This window comes from Trichomycterus rosablanca, chromosome 16, assembly GCF_030014385.1.
Source record: "Trichomycterus rosablanca isolate fTriRos1 chromosome 16, fTriRos1.hap1, whole genome shotgun sequence".
Classification (NCBI taxonomy): domain Eukaryota; kingdom Metazoa; phylum Chordata; class Actinopteri; order Siluriformes; family Trichomycteridae; genus Trichomycterus; species Trichomycterus rosablanca.
The window spans coordinates 30132113-30147101 of record NC_086003.1 but is presented as its reverse complement, the minus strand read 5'-3'; the positions used below and the strand labels follow the sequence as shown (position 1 = coordinate 30147101).

The window sequence follows — 14989 nt, the reverse complement described above, 5'->3', positions numbered from 1 at the left end:
CAGGTAATAAATCAGTCATATAAAGGAAATTATGTCTCAGACTTTGCGACAACAGTTTAGGGAAGGTCCTACAGCTCTATATAGACATGAAGAAAAGCTTACTGTCCTGAGCTCAGTCTCACTCAACAGCTCGATCAACACCCGGCAGAAATTCCCACTCACAGACTAATTCAAAGTCTTGTGAGAAGCTGAAAAGATGACATAGATGATGTGATGTTATAAAATAGAGGAATAAAAGGTGGAACTCTCCGTCTGTGTGTTGATGATAAGGTTCTGCTTCACTAGGACAAAGTGTTCTGGGTAAAATTACCATCCAGCTCAGTGTAAAAAATATAAAAATGTGAAACTCATTTATTTTCAGTTTGGAAACCCGACCGAGCGGCTCGAGCTGAGCGGAGCAGCAGATCCGGAGCACCACTGATAGCGCGGTTCGTAGGTCAGAATTTTAGCCCCCGGCAAAAACACAGAGACGTGCTTTTTTAGGTGGAGGGTTCGACCCTGGGAGGTTTAAGAGTCACAAATTCAAAGTTGGACCTGGGAGTCGAACCCGAGCGTTATTTATACGTGCTGAGCTTAGGCTAAACGCTCTCCTCCCTCGCAACCAAACAAATTCGGTTCTCCTGCACTTTCCACCTCCTGAGGACTTTATTTAGCTTCACCAGCCGCCCGTCTGACCGCCCGCCGAATTCAGACCTCCTGACGTATATGGATTAGAAAACTGGACTGTTTTGATTGTCAGCCGTGCTCTCCGTGTCTGTCTGTCTTTAGCAGAACTCAAGATCGTCTCCGGCTCGCTCGCATTAACATTCGTAAATTAATCTGAGAAAAACGTCAAAAACCCGGATCCTCCTGCTGACGGACGGAGAGCAGAGAGAGGAAAACAGAATCAGCAGCGGCGATGGTAATTAAGTGGATATTTTTGTGCTTTGCTTTCCCTTCAGACCTCGAATAGATTTCTGTTAAATCTCCTGACACGTGTCAGTTTGTAAATTAGGTTGGGAACGAGGACGGGGGGAGCGAGAGGGGCGAGAGGGGCGGGGGGGACGTCACGCCGCTGGAAGTTCTCACAAACTAAGTTTCAGCATAAAAAAATGATGAACGTTAACGGAAAGGCGCCTCTCCAGCGCCGGAGCTCAGATATATCATACTGTACTAAAGCGCTCTGATTGGATTACGCTCGCTCATTGAAATTCTTATTGCACCGAACGCTGGCGAACATCCATGAACATCTCGTGCTTCTCCCCCCTCAAACATTCACTCCAGTGCAGCTAAAAGATGATTATTTTTATATTTGATTAAAGCTCCTGGTTGAGAAATGGTCCATGTGAATGTTCAGCATGAACCTTCAACTGTTCCGCTGGCTGCAGAACTAACGTGGGTCTGATGCCAACCGGGAAAACACCCTGAACACAGTGCCAGTACATGGGCATGTAATATGTCATTACAACCAGGTAGAACACCAGGTGGCAATATATATATATAGCTATTTATTTATTTATTTAATTACACGAGCAATTTATTTATTATATATTATATAATATATACATATTTTTATTGTTTATTATTTACATTTATATATTTTAATTAATTAATTAATTAAATAATTAATAATATGTTATAATTATTTCCTTTTCTAATATTTTTTATTATTTAAAAAAATACATTTATTATTTTACATAAATCACATTAAATAACATAATAATATTAAAATATATCAAAAATTATGAAAAAATTATTAAATCAATTAATTAATATTGTAATAATATATATATATATATATATATATATATATATATATATATATATATATATATATATATATATATATATATATATATATAAATATATATATATATAATAAGTATTTTAACAAATTAATTGGTTAATATTATGAAATAATTATTTTATTTTCTATTATTTTTTAATATTTAAAAATAAATGTATTATTTAACATAAATTACATTAAATACATTACATAATATTAAAAATATATCAAAATAATAAAAAAAAATATTTAATGCGATAATTATTTTCTTTTCTATCATTTTTCATAATTAAAAAATGAATGCATTATTTTACATAAATTACATTTAATTAAATACAAATATTAAAAAATATAAAAATAACAATGAAATATTTAAAATTAATTAATAATATGTAATTATTTTACTTTCTATAATTTTTCTTTGTTTAAAAATAAATTCATTATTTTACATAAATCACATTAAATTACATGAACTAATGAATTAATTTTATGTAATAATTATTTCCTTTTCTATCATTTTTCATAATTAAAAAAAAAAATTCATTATTTTACATAAATTGCATAAAAATATTAAAAATATATCAAACACATGCGCCAAGAGCTCTACTCTGGAAAAACCTTGTATATACAACCTAATATACCACTGATAAATTGTCCACAACTGGTGCAGACAGCAGACCCTCCCTGCCTCGGGCACGGCCAATTTTGGCTGTCGGATGCCCAGCCAGGTCGACAGCACAGCTGAGATTCACGTTGGTGCGCATTAATAAACAGACCAAGGAAGTGCACTGACCTCTGTCCAAAGTTGGCATCTTTCCTCCGACAGTGCAGCGTCACCACCCTGTGCCCTTCACTCCTCACGTCCTGACTGACCGTCCACTGCGCCGGGTTAACCGCCTTCGCTCCCAAAAACGCCACGTCGTCCTTTAACTTCACCCTGTTCCAAACACAAAGAACACGTCCTGTACATCACAAGCAACACTGGCACGTCGGTACAGATAACACGATTACATCCATGTTATGCAGACTGTGTGCCAGCTGTGCCAGCTGTGCCCTGTCATTCTTATAAACATCTCCTGGTTTATTACAGCTGATAAAGTTTCACAACCACTGGTCTGTATAAGTGTCCATAAATGTGCACCTAAGTGAGCTGCAGTGGTGTCATGACCAAAAGTTTCTGGACACCCCTTCTAATTATTGAGGTTTTGTTAATCTGTTATATAGTGACTTTGTGGCAACAGTTTGGGGAAGGACTTACATCAGGGAAGCTGTTATAGTTATTAACGGGTGTTAATGGTTCTAGAACCTGACGACCAACAAGCTCATGATCAGGTGTCCACAAACTTTTGGCCATATAGAATAATTTAAAGAAGCAGTATAAGACCGACATGTAGGACCGTCTCATGTTGTACCACCTCCTACATCTAAGACATAAACGATCGTGTCTGTATGTAGATGCCCGACTGGCCGATAGCACATCAACAAAGCTCATCAACCCACCAATCAGGACACACTGAGCTGTACCGAGCTATAAGAGAAGAACCAGAGATGGTGACCAGAGGGTCGGTGTGGTGTCGTTAATAAATATAAAGAATCATTTTGATGTGATGGATCAGCGACGTTTAAAAATACTACAACTACTCACTGTATAACAACTAATTTATTTATTTATGTATTTATTTAAGTTTTACGGCACTTTATACACATGATTGTGTTTTGTTTAGTTCTTGGTTTTATTTTTGTTACTGACAGGATTGTTCACTGTATAACTACACATTTTATCACAGCTTAGCATCACTAGTCGGCTGCTGCTGCTGTTGTTTACTTTTCCGCTAAGGGAACGCGTTCCTGACGCTTAAAAATCATTCTATTTTTATTTTAATCAGAATAAAAGGAGTCCAAAAAGTGTAGATGTGAGTGCAAATCCTTCAGGGAGGAAACTGAAATACAGGCGTACAGAATGACTGATCATCGACTGACCATACCACCCCACCCCAAAAATTAATAAAAAAATAAATAATATAAACGACTAAAACTGATTTATCTGAAACATACATACAATGTGGAGGAATGGCTGAGATTTCATTATTTGAAAAAATATTAAAAATATAATTATTGTTATTAATAATATTTTTATTTCATGAATTGATTTTTTTTATCATTATTTATGATTTACTGTGTGGCTGCTTGTTTTACCGAAATAGCTAAAAAACTATAAACACAAACACGTGTGCCATGAGCTCTACACAGGAAAAACCTTGTAACCTTGGAGGAGTGTCAGTGCATCTAATATGTCGTCGCAGAATCGCCCACCGCTGGTGCAGACAGCAGACTGGCACGGCACGGCTCAAAAATCATCACCGAACACCCAAATCCTTCAAGTAGAAACTCACCAAAAAACAATAATTAATAAATAAATCAAATAAACGACTGAAACGAATTTATCTGAATGACGGAGATTAGTAAACACAAGCACGAGGTTGATGGAAACAACGTCCTCTAACCGTACCGTAGTAATTACCACCGTGTCAGCACTCAGACGCTCGGATGCTGACCGTCAACAAAATCAAACAAACAAATAAACAGGAAACTAAACGATCGAATAAAAAGAAGCAGCACAGGAATAAATGAAGCGGTTTGAGGGTTTATTGCAGTTTGAAGGCTGGATGTTTTAATAAATTCATCTCCGGGGGCGCTGATGATGATGATGATGGTGGCGGCGGTGCTGGCAGTGGGTTGTGAGTCAGTGACTGATTGATGCAACTTCTTTTTCTGCAAATAAAACCTGTTTTATAATATAATCCACTGAGCGGGGGGAGGGGGGGGGGGCGTGGCGGGGTTCTCTCTGCTTAAGTAAAGAAACAAACGTCCCAATTACAGAAGATTCCTGAAATACAAAAAAACGCGAAAGCGCTGAGCAGTTGTTACTCCTAAATGTCTCCTCTTTTTAAAGAAATATAAACCTTATAGATAAGAACTACAGTGGAAATCTGAAGAATTATTAGAATTCTTAATTATTAGAAATAAAAATACTTTATTATAATTGGAATTCCAAAAAAGTATTAATTATTTAAATGATTAATTATTAGAATTCTTAATTATTAAAATTAATTTGTATTAAATTTTAGAATTTATTGGAATTATTAACTTTTCGAATTTATTACTATTTATTAGAATTCTTAATTATTAGAATTTATTCGAATTTATTAGAATGATTAAAATTATTAGAATTTACTAGAATTATTAGAATTTATTAGAATTATTAGAATTACCTAGAATGATTAAAATTCTGAATTATTAGAATTTATTAGAATTTATTAGAATTATTAATTATTAGAATTTACTAGAATTATTAGAATTTATTAGAATTATTTATTATTAGAATTTACTAGAATTAATAGAATTTATTAGAATTATTAGAATTTACTAGAATTATTAAAATTATTAGAATTATTAGAATTTTAAATGATTAGAATTTATTAGAATTAATTAGAATTATTAATTATTAGAATTTACTAGAATTATTAAAATTATAAAAATTATTAGAATTTTAGAATTATTAGAATTTTAGAATTATTAGAATTTATTAGAATTATTAGAATTTATTAGAATTATTAGAATTTATTAGAATTATTAATTATTAGATTTTATTAGAATTATTAGATGAACTGGACGGCGTAACGTCACCACGACTAAAGATTCGTAAAGAGAATTGAACCTGTGGTACGAGCAGAGCCGGGACGTCGTTTCTGATGAACCTGGTTCAGACGGGAGGTTTGGGACGATTCAGAAACGCCCGGATCGATACGGCCGCGGTTTAATGATCAAAGCAGAACGTGATGAAGTGTGAAGATCAAAGTCGAGTCCTCACGACTGCGTTCAGCCTCTCATCACGCGTGTTCCGACGCGTCTGGATTATTTAATCACCATCACGGCCTGCTTCACCTGAATTACAATCAGATAGAGAACATCACATGATTCTGACTGTGCAGCAACAGTTTAGGGAAGGACCAAAGGCCCGGTATGACTGGACAAATCGAGCTCTATAAAGACCTGGTTTGGTTTGAATAGGATGAATTGGAACATCGACTGCAAGCAAGCCTTTCTTCTTTACACTAGTGTGTTCTTTTGACTGAATGAGTATAAATCCTCACAGTCACACTTCCAAATGTTGTGTAAGATCCTCCCCAACAGTTTAGGGAAGGCCCAAAGGCCCAGTATGACAGGACAAAGCGAGGTCTTTTAGGACCTGGTTTAGTTTGAGAGGGATGAACTGGAACACTGATTGTGTGCAAGGCCTTCTTCTTCTTTACACTAGTGTGTTCGTTTGACTGAACAGACATAAATCCCCACAGGTACACTCCTGAATTTTGTGAAAGGTCTTCCCAAAGGAGTAAGGCTTTCATCGCTTTATAAACTGAAGGTGGTGCCACCGTATTAAAATCAACATTTAATAATAAAATGAGCAGGAGACGTGGCGGCCGTGCCAGTTTACCCCGCGGCGGCATCTCCGTACAAACGATTTAGCAAACGGAGACGAAATAAACATCAGCGGGTCCGATAACAGAGGCGTGAGATATCCCAGAAACCCGAGCGGCTCCGCGAGCAGAAGGAGGGGTTAATCAGGAGGTCGTCGGCTTTAATGAAATTGGTTCGGCTAATATGATTTTCCCAAGAGCCAGGGGGTAAAATTCCGGGAAAACGAACTGAAGGGAGAGTCGGCATCTGCGCCCCCGTCAGCGCCCGCATCGGCACCCGCATCGGCAGCTCATCAATCCCCAAACAGAGTCGAGTATCAATTCTGTTAGAATCTACAAACGTGAGGAGAGGAACGACCGGAGCGCTGATGAAAGACGGAGATGAAAGAGCCACAGAGAGGAAACCGGGCACAGAGGAACAATTTTAATACCAGAGTCTCACCCTGTGCCCACCTCAGTGCCCGAATGATCATCTCTGATTCCTAATTTAATTATTCGTATTTTAATGCTATGTTTAACACGTATGTGTCAGGTATTATGTTCCCCTCTGCTTATTCTATCTCATCTTTATAATTCGATTCCTGATAATGTTGGCATGGATCACGATCATGGGGTGGCATGGTGGCACAGCGGGCAGCGCTAGAAGGACCTGGGACCCAAGGTGTGGCTGAAAAACCTTAAAACCTAGGTTTTAGGAGTTAGGAAGGGTGTCCAGATACTTTCGGCAGAGACGTGAGTATATTTATTTATAAGCATTGAAGGGGGCGGCACGATGGCACAGTGGGTAGTGCTGTTGCCTCACAGCGAGAAGGGCCTGGGTTCGATTCCCAAGGGTCAATTCTGTCTGGAGTTTTGCATGTTCTCCCTGTGTCTGTGTGGGGATCCTAACACCAGTCCAAAGACGTGCAGTCAATGCAACTGGAGTTACTAAAAACTAAGCGGAAACGTCCCAAGAATACCGGTCGGCTGGGCACCCCATGCGGGCACAATATTTCACTAGTCTGTCGGGAGTTTTGCATGTTCTCCCTGTGTCTGTGTGGGTTTCCTCACACAAGTCCAAAGACGTGCAGTCAAGACAACTGGAGCTACTAAAAGAGTGTGTGTGTGTGTGTGTCTGGGGTGTTTCCTGCTGTTCGCCCAATGAATCAGACCCACTGTGACCCTGACCAGGATAAAGCACTGGTACGATAGACAATGAATGAATTAATGAAACAAAGTGTGGCACCTTGTAGGCTCACCCATTGGCACCTGTACAGAATTGTGTCCGTCTAATCACTCAGAGATCAGAATTATTAGACTCTTTAGGACTCCTGGACTTTGGGGCAATGACCTCAGCCCCACCCAACAGCTCTGGGATGAATCGGAACATCGACTGATCAGTCAGCGCCCAGACATACATACGCTGTCGTGTGTTGTACTACAGAACGGGCACAAATTCCCACACACACAGAGGCACACTTCAAAGTCATGTGATCTCATACAGGTCGCTCTATGGTCAGGTGTCCGAATACTTTTGACCGGAGTTCCAGGAGGTTTTGGGACGGTAGCAGGATGATTTAAAATTCTAGAGCGTTGACGTTCCTCCTCGCGCCTCGCGCTCTGACAACCCGAGACGCCCCCCTCACCCTGACATCAAAGCGATCAGGCTCTAAAATACCGATACACGGTGCGGATGGTTTAGCGCTGATGTGAATGCGCCGATGTGAATGCGCCGCTCCCCTGATGGTGCGGAGGAAAGAATTCAAAACCAGCTCCGGAGAGGCCGAGAGGAGATGAAATACTGCTAATCTTTTTGAGAAGCACCCCGGAGAGAGGGAGGGGGGCGGGGGGGTGAGGCGGGGGTGCAGGTGAAGATCAGACACGTTCAGAATTTTAATTCGGGATCCGCTGGTTGTTCCGTCGGACTTTTACACCCACGCCAGACCCCAGACAGGCGGCATCAGACTAAACAAAATAATCAGACTTACATCTATTATTGTAACGGAGACTCGGCGGATCATCTAACTCAGCTCTGCTACTGGTCGGCTGGGCGCCCCCTAGTGCCTGCACCAGACAAAATTGGCCACTACTCTGCTAAAAAGTGGGCGGGGTCTTTGAGGCTGTGTACAGAAGTACAGAAGTGGAGGAACGTGGAGATCAGCGAGTGACTCTCCATGAGCGAGACCGACCTCACGCACCGATCCACCAAAGTACGGGCGAATAAGAAGGTGCCAGAGGGAGGACATGTTGGAGGGAGGGCGTGTCAGGAGAAAATACCCTCCTCAATACACCATTGGGGTCTCCAGTAGAGGAAGAGGAACTGGGTATGACTAAACTGGGAGAAAAAGGAAGAAAATGCTCTTACCAGGATGTGTGTGTGTGTATGTGTGTATGTATGTGTGTGTGTGTGTGTGTGTGAGAGAGAGAAACGCTCGGTTAGCGCTGAGCTCAGTCTGTTGTGTACGACGCCTCTGACGGCGCTAATCTCGTTTCCCCGTTGGCGTGTCGTCACGGCCCAGTTCGTTTAACAAGAGCGATAATGAAACGACAGACGCGGCCTCATTAATTCAATTAACTTCGTTATCGGCGTGGTGATACCCGTCCGCGCCACACCTCACCAACCCGCCGCACCTCACCAAACCAACCCGCCGCACCTCACCAACCCGCCGCACCTCACCTCACCAACCCGCCGCACCTCACCTCACCAACCCACCAATCTGCCGGGTAAAACGCCACACGCCGACCGTTCAGGTGTGACGCGCCTCTGCACGGAGGGGTCAAACACGCCCAGCGTTTGAATATCGTTTATGGATAAAAGTATTGGGACGCCACTTCTAATTTTGGAATTTATGTTTTAGACACAACAGTTTAGGGAAGGTCCGGAAGAAAAGCTTCCTGCACAGAGCCCTGAGTTCAACACCACTCAACAGCTCTGGGATGAATCAGAACATCGACTGATCAATCAGAGCCCAGACATACAACTACAAATGCTGTCATAGTTAAACACACAACTGAACGGCACAAATTCCCACAGACGTACTTTAAAGCCTTTTGAGAAGCTTCTCAGTAAAGATGACACAGAGAGTTACTCTGCTCTAGTACCGAGCTCACAGTCAGTGTTTCTGGTTCAGGCTTTAGATCACGACAATCCAAGATTAAGATGAATGAATAATAAATAAAGGAATGAATGGATGAATATAGATGGATTGTTGGATGTAAGGACAGATGGATGAATGGATGAGTGGATGAATGAATAGATGGATGAATATAGATGGATGGATGGATGAGTGGATGAATGAATAGATGAATGAATAGATGGATGGATGAGGGGATGGATGGATGAGTGGATGAGTGAGTGGATGGATGGATGGATGGATGGATGAAAGAATTAATACATTAACAGATGGATAAATGTATAAATAGTTGAATGAATAGATGGATGAATGGATGAATTAATGAATGGATGAATGAATGGATGGATGGACGGACGGACAGATGAATGGATGAATGAATAAATGAATGAATTAATTAATGAATGGATCAATATGTAGATAGATGAATGAATGAAGGAATTGATGGATGAATAAATGGATAAATGATTAAATGAATAATAGACAGATACTTTATGAAGTTACTGAATAAATAAACAGATGAATGAATGGATAAATAAATGAATGAATGAATGAATAGATGGATGAATTAAGAAATGAACAAATAAGTAAATGAACGAATAAATGAATGAATGAATGAATAAATGGATAAATAAGTGGACGAATGGATGAATGGATTAATTAATGGATGGATGGACGGACGGACGAACGGATGAATGAATAAATGAATGAATGAACAGATAAATGAATAAATGAATAAATGAATGAATGGATGGACAGACTGACAGACAGACGAATGAAAGAATGAATGTATAAATAAATGAATGAATAGATAAATGGACGGACAAATGAATGAATGGATAAACAAATGAATGAATGAATGACTCTGGTCCCTGCGTGGGTGGATTCAGCCCCTGAGGTATCACCGCGCCTCTGTGTTAACCACCTGACCGCCGAGTCTCTGAGGATCGAGGCTCCGCCGCTAATGGAGCTCATTAATGAAACTAATGAAGGAAGTCGCTCAGCTCAGCTAATCAATATAAACAGGAGCGCGGAACACTCCTCACGCCTACATCCAACCCCCCCCCCCCCCCCCCCCCCCCCTTCCCCCGCGGGGCCCCGAGCGCTAGGCTTCACCGCCGGGGCCCTGACAGACGCTAGATTGGAAATATCAGGCGATCAATCACAGAAGGAGGCGGCGGGGGGTCTGAAGGACACTCGTACAGCAGGTATCGACGCCGAGCAGATCCGAACCGCTGACAATCGCTCAGCCGTGACGCTCCTCTGAGTGGGCGTGGCCCTCAGACACTGGAAACAATCCGCCGTTACGGAGCCGATCAGATTTTAGGGTGTGGGTGCTTTTATTATCTGAAAGAATTGATCACCCAGGTGCTTGAGGGTTTGCTCAGGGGTCCAACAGTGTTTACCACAACCATTCACACAAACACAGCAGGGGGCAGCAGTGGTAGCTCAGCAGTAGTAGCTAAGGCACAGAGTTAATAATCAGAAGGTGCCAGCATGGGTGCCAACATGGGTGCCAACGTGGGTGCCAACGTGGCATACTTTCTGATCAGTGTTCCTGAGCAGGACGTTTGGACCTCAGCTGGATGTCAAGGGTCTTGCTCAGGGGTCCAACAGTGCCAACGTGGGTGCCAACGTGGTGGACTTTCTGATCAGTGGTCCATCAATCCGTTCCCTCATTCGTTTGATCGTAATTAAACACTTCCGGATGCTTTAACCCCAAGAGACTCACAATATTCACCAGGTACGACACCGAGCAGGACATCTGGACCTCGACTGGACATCAAGGGTCTCACTCAGGGGTCCAACAGTGCCAGCATGGGTGCCAATGTGGGTGCCAACGTGGCATACTTTCTGATCAGTGTTTATCCCACGAGACCTGCAATATTCACCTGGTACGACACCGAGCAGGACGTCTGGACCTCGACTGGATCAATGGTCGAGCATCAGTGAGCTGAATGTGCTTTTCTCATTTGTTTGATTGGAATTGATTCACAAAGACACAATCTGACCAAAAGTATTTGGACGCCCTTTTTTGGGAGGCTTCTCACAAGACTTGGAATGTTGTCTGTGTGTGGGAATTTGTGCCCGTTCTGATTCATCGATTCCTTCAGTGTTACGTTTGCTTCTCGTATTTGTGTGCAGTGTAAGAATCCGCAGATTATTAGACGGATAGACGGAGCCGTGAGAACGATCTGACCCGAGCGGGGGCCGTGGGGGCCACCGGGCCCTTCGCAAAGTCCAAGCGCAAAATCCGCAATTAGCTCAGACGCGGCGGTCCGAGAGAGGTTGAGCTATCGGGGCGGCATCGCTATGGTAACAGAGACGGAGCCGAGGAGCGGAGGGGCGGCATCTGTTCGAGTAAATACGAAATCAAGCTATTACCGAAACGGCATGCGCTGCCTGGCACAGTAATCAAATGTCACTGCGGACGGGGGGCAAGGGGTGGGGACGGAGGGGCGAGGGGCGGAGGGGGGGTGCAGGAGGTTTTCGGAGGGGGGTGCGGGCGAGGGGGGGTTACAATCATCTTCTTCAGCTTTTGTAACAATTGATTTTTTCATTACGCTCTGAAATGAATCACAGCATGTTGTGAGAATTAAATTGCGGAGCTGTCAGACGGGCACGGTGCCAACCTGCCTAAGCTTGTCCCGCGTTTCCCTTCCTGCCAAGGGCTACAACATTCAGATGAGGGATTATTAGAGCCCCCTCATGCCCCCCCGCAGGCACACGCCATCGGTAATCCCACTGCTCACCCGAAACGTACCCTATACGACCAAAAGTATCGGGATGCCCCTTCTAATGACTGAGGCTTTCCTGACCGACATACAAATCATGTTTGGACGGAACGGGCACAAATCCCCACAGACGTACTCTGGAGGATAGTGGTACTGGACTGGTAATCAGAAGGTCGCTGGTTCAAGCCCCACCACTATCAGGTTGTCGCTGTTGGGCCCTTGAGCGAGGCCCTCAACCCTCAGTTGCTTGAAATTAAATTGTCTGTGGGGATTTGTGCACGTTCATAATTGTAAGTCGCTTTAGAGGCAGGTGTAGCCTAGTGGTTAAAGTACTTGACTAGCAATCACAAGGTTGCTGGTTCAAGCCCCACCACTGCCAGGTTGCTGCTGTTGGGCCCTTGAGCGAGGCCCTTAACCCACAGTTGCTTGAAATTGAATTGTCATGATTGTAAGTCACTTTAGAGGCAGTTGTTAAGGTACTGGACTAGTAATCAGAAGGTTGCTGGTTCAAACCCCCACCACTGCTAGGTTGCCACTGTTGGGCCCTTAACCCCCAAAAGTTGCTTTGGATAAAAGCAACACAAATCCCCACAGACGTACTCTGGAGGATAGTGGTAATGGACTAGTAATCAGAAGGTTGCTGGTTCGAACCCCACCACTGCCAAGCTGCCACCAAACTGGACCCCGAGCGAGGCCCTTAACCCTCAGTTGCTTGAAATTGAAGTGACATAAATGTAAGTCGCTTTATAGGCAGTTGTAGCCTAGCGGTTAAGGTACAGGACTAGTAATCAGAAGGTCGCTGGTTCAAGCCCCACCACCACTAGGTTGCCACTGTTGGGCCCTTGAGTGAGGCCCTTGAGCGAGGCCCTCAACCCTCAGTTGCTTAGACTGCATACTGTCACAGTAATTTGGATAAAAGCATCTGCTTAAAAAGTTTAGGACAGCTGTAGCCTGGTGATGGGCTGGTAATCAGAAGGTTGCCGGTTCAAACCCCACCACTGCTAGGTTGCCACTGTTGGGCCCTTGAGCGAGGCCCTTAACCCTCACTTGCTTGAAATCGAATTGTCATGACTGTAAGTCGCTTTATAGGCAGTTGTAGCCTAGTGGTTAAGATACTGGAGTAGTCATCAGAAGATTGCTTGATGTTTCCTCCACCACCCGCGGGCCAATCCACCGGATCCAGCCGGTACGTGGCGTGGCGTGGCGAGGCTGGAATCGTGGAACGAGGTTTTTTTTTCTCGCCGCCCACCCCCGCGCCCCTTCCTGCTCGATTCGCTTTTATTATTCGTTAATGGCGCGGCGTTGCTGGGAATAAATCAATTTGAGTCTGATCTTTAGGAGCGGGCGCATGGGCGAGCACATTAGGCTGATTTGCACTTCATTATGTGCACTGATGGGAAGCGCTGAGCAATCACATCAGCAGGTGTCCGCCGCGGACCGCCGTCGCCGCCCGCAACCGCTGGCATAAATTACCGCCTGTTTATTTATCCGCTCGTACGTTTACGTTCACGATTACAGACGTGTTTATCTCACCAGACTTGCAATACTTACCTGTCTGGAAATCGTCTGGACGTCAAGGGTCTCGCTCAGGGGTCCAACAGTGCCAACGTGGTGGACTTTCTGATCAGTGGTCCATCAGTGTGCTTCCCTCATTCATTTGATCATAATTGATTCTCAAATACTCAACAATTCACCATCTGACCAAAAGTATTTGGACGCCGTTCAAGACGTGAGAAGCTTCAAATATAAGTATATGAACAACCCTCCTCCAGAGTACGTCTGTGGGGATTTGTGCCCGTTTCTGTCGAATGATGACAGCGTTCGTATGTCGGTCAAGAAAGCCTCAGTTGACGTTCCGGTTTGTTTGGTTTCTTCATGTCTTTATAGTACCAGGCCTCTCACAAGACTTTGAAGTGTGTCTGTTGGGATTTGTGCCCATTCAGTCAAAAGACGACAGCATTAGTGTGGCCGGATCCATAGTACTGATTGATCAGTCGGTGTTCCGGTTCATCCCAGAGCTGCTGAGTGGGGCTGAGGTCAGGGCTCATACTGGAACAGAGAAGGTCCTTCCCTAAACTGTTGCTGCACATCTGGAAGCCTTTTCCTTGGTAGAAATGGGTGTGGCTCAAACACCTGAACTTAAATAGGAGGGGCGTCTGTATATGCTACATTGCCAAAAGTATTTGGACGCCTGATCATAAGTGTGATATTAAAACACAATGTGAACATCCACAATACAAGACACAAGTACGTCTGTGTCTGTGGGAATTTATGCCCGTTCAGTCCAAACATGAGCTTCTCTACATGCTGAAACAGAACAGGTCCTTCCCTAAACTGTTGCTGCAACGCTGGAAGCCTTTCTTTTATTTGATATCATTGATTTTACACACCTGGTAGAAGTGGGTGTGGCTCAAAGACCTGAACTTAACAGCTAGGAGGGGCGTCTGTGTACACTATGTGGTCAAAAGTATTTGGACACCTTGGATGTCTGTGTATGGGAATTTATGCCCGTTCAGTCCAAAGATTGGTCCTTCCCTAAACTGTTGCTGCAAAGTTGGAAGCCCAGTGTATGGATTGCGGAGGGTTACATGAGGATTCGGCTGCTGAAAAGGTTACTACTTTATCTCCCAGTTTAGTCATATCCTGTTCCCGATCGTGAATCCGCTGCCAGATCACCACACGCCCCCTCGCACCGCTTCTCATCACCCGCACAGAGCCGTAAAGCATACGGAGAGACACGCTAAGCTCCATGTACAGCACAGCGGGAACAAATTCCCATACACACACTCACACTTCAAAGTCCTGCAAGCAACTTCCACTTGTTTTTTAAATAGGATCTCCGAGAAGCTCTGTGTGTGGGAATTTGTGCCTGTTCAGTCAACTGAACAGCTCTGGGATGAA

At 43.3% G+C, this 14989-nt stretch overlaps 1 protein-coding gene across 1 annotated transcript in view; it reads right to left on the bottom strand.

Moving 5' to 3' along the window:
* Window positions 1–14989, bottom strand: part of si:dkey-112m2.1 (transmembrane protein 132D) — a 73175-nt gene that overhangs the window by 42330 nt on the left and 15856 nt on the right. The window contains exon 3 of the mRNA XM_063011142.1: window positions 2559–2702. Within this exon, the coding sequence (XP_062867212.1) occupies window positions 2559–2702 (144 nt within the window). The remainder of the gene's footprint in view (window positions 1–2558; window positions 2703–14989) is intronic.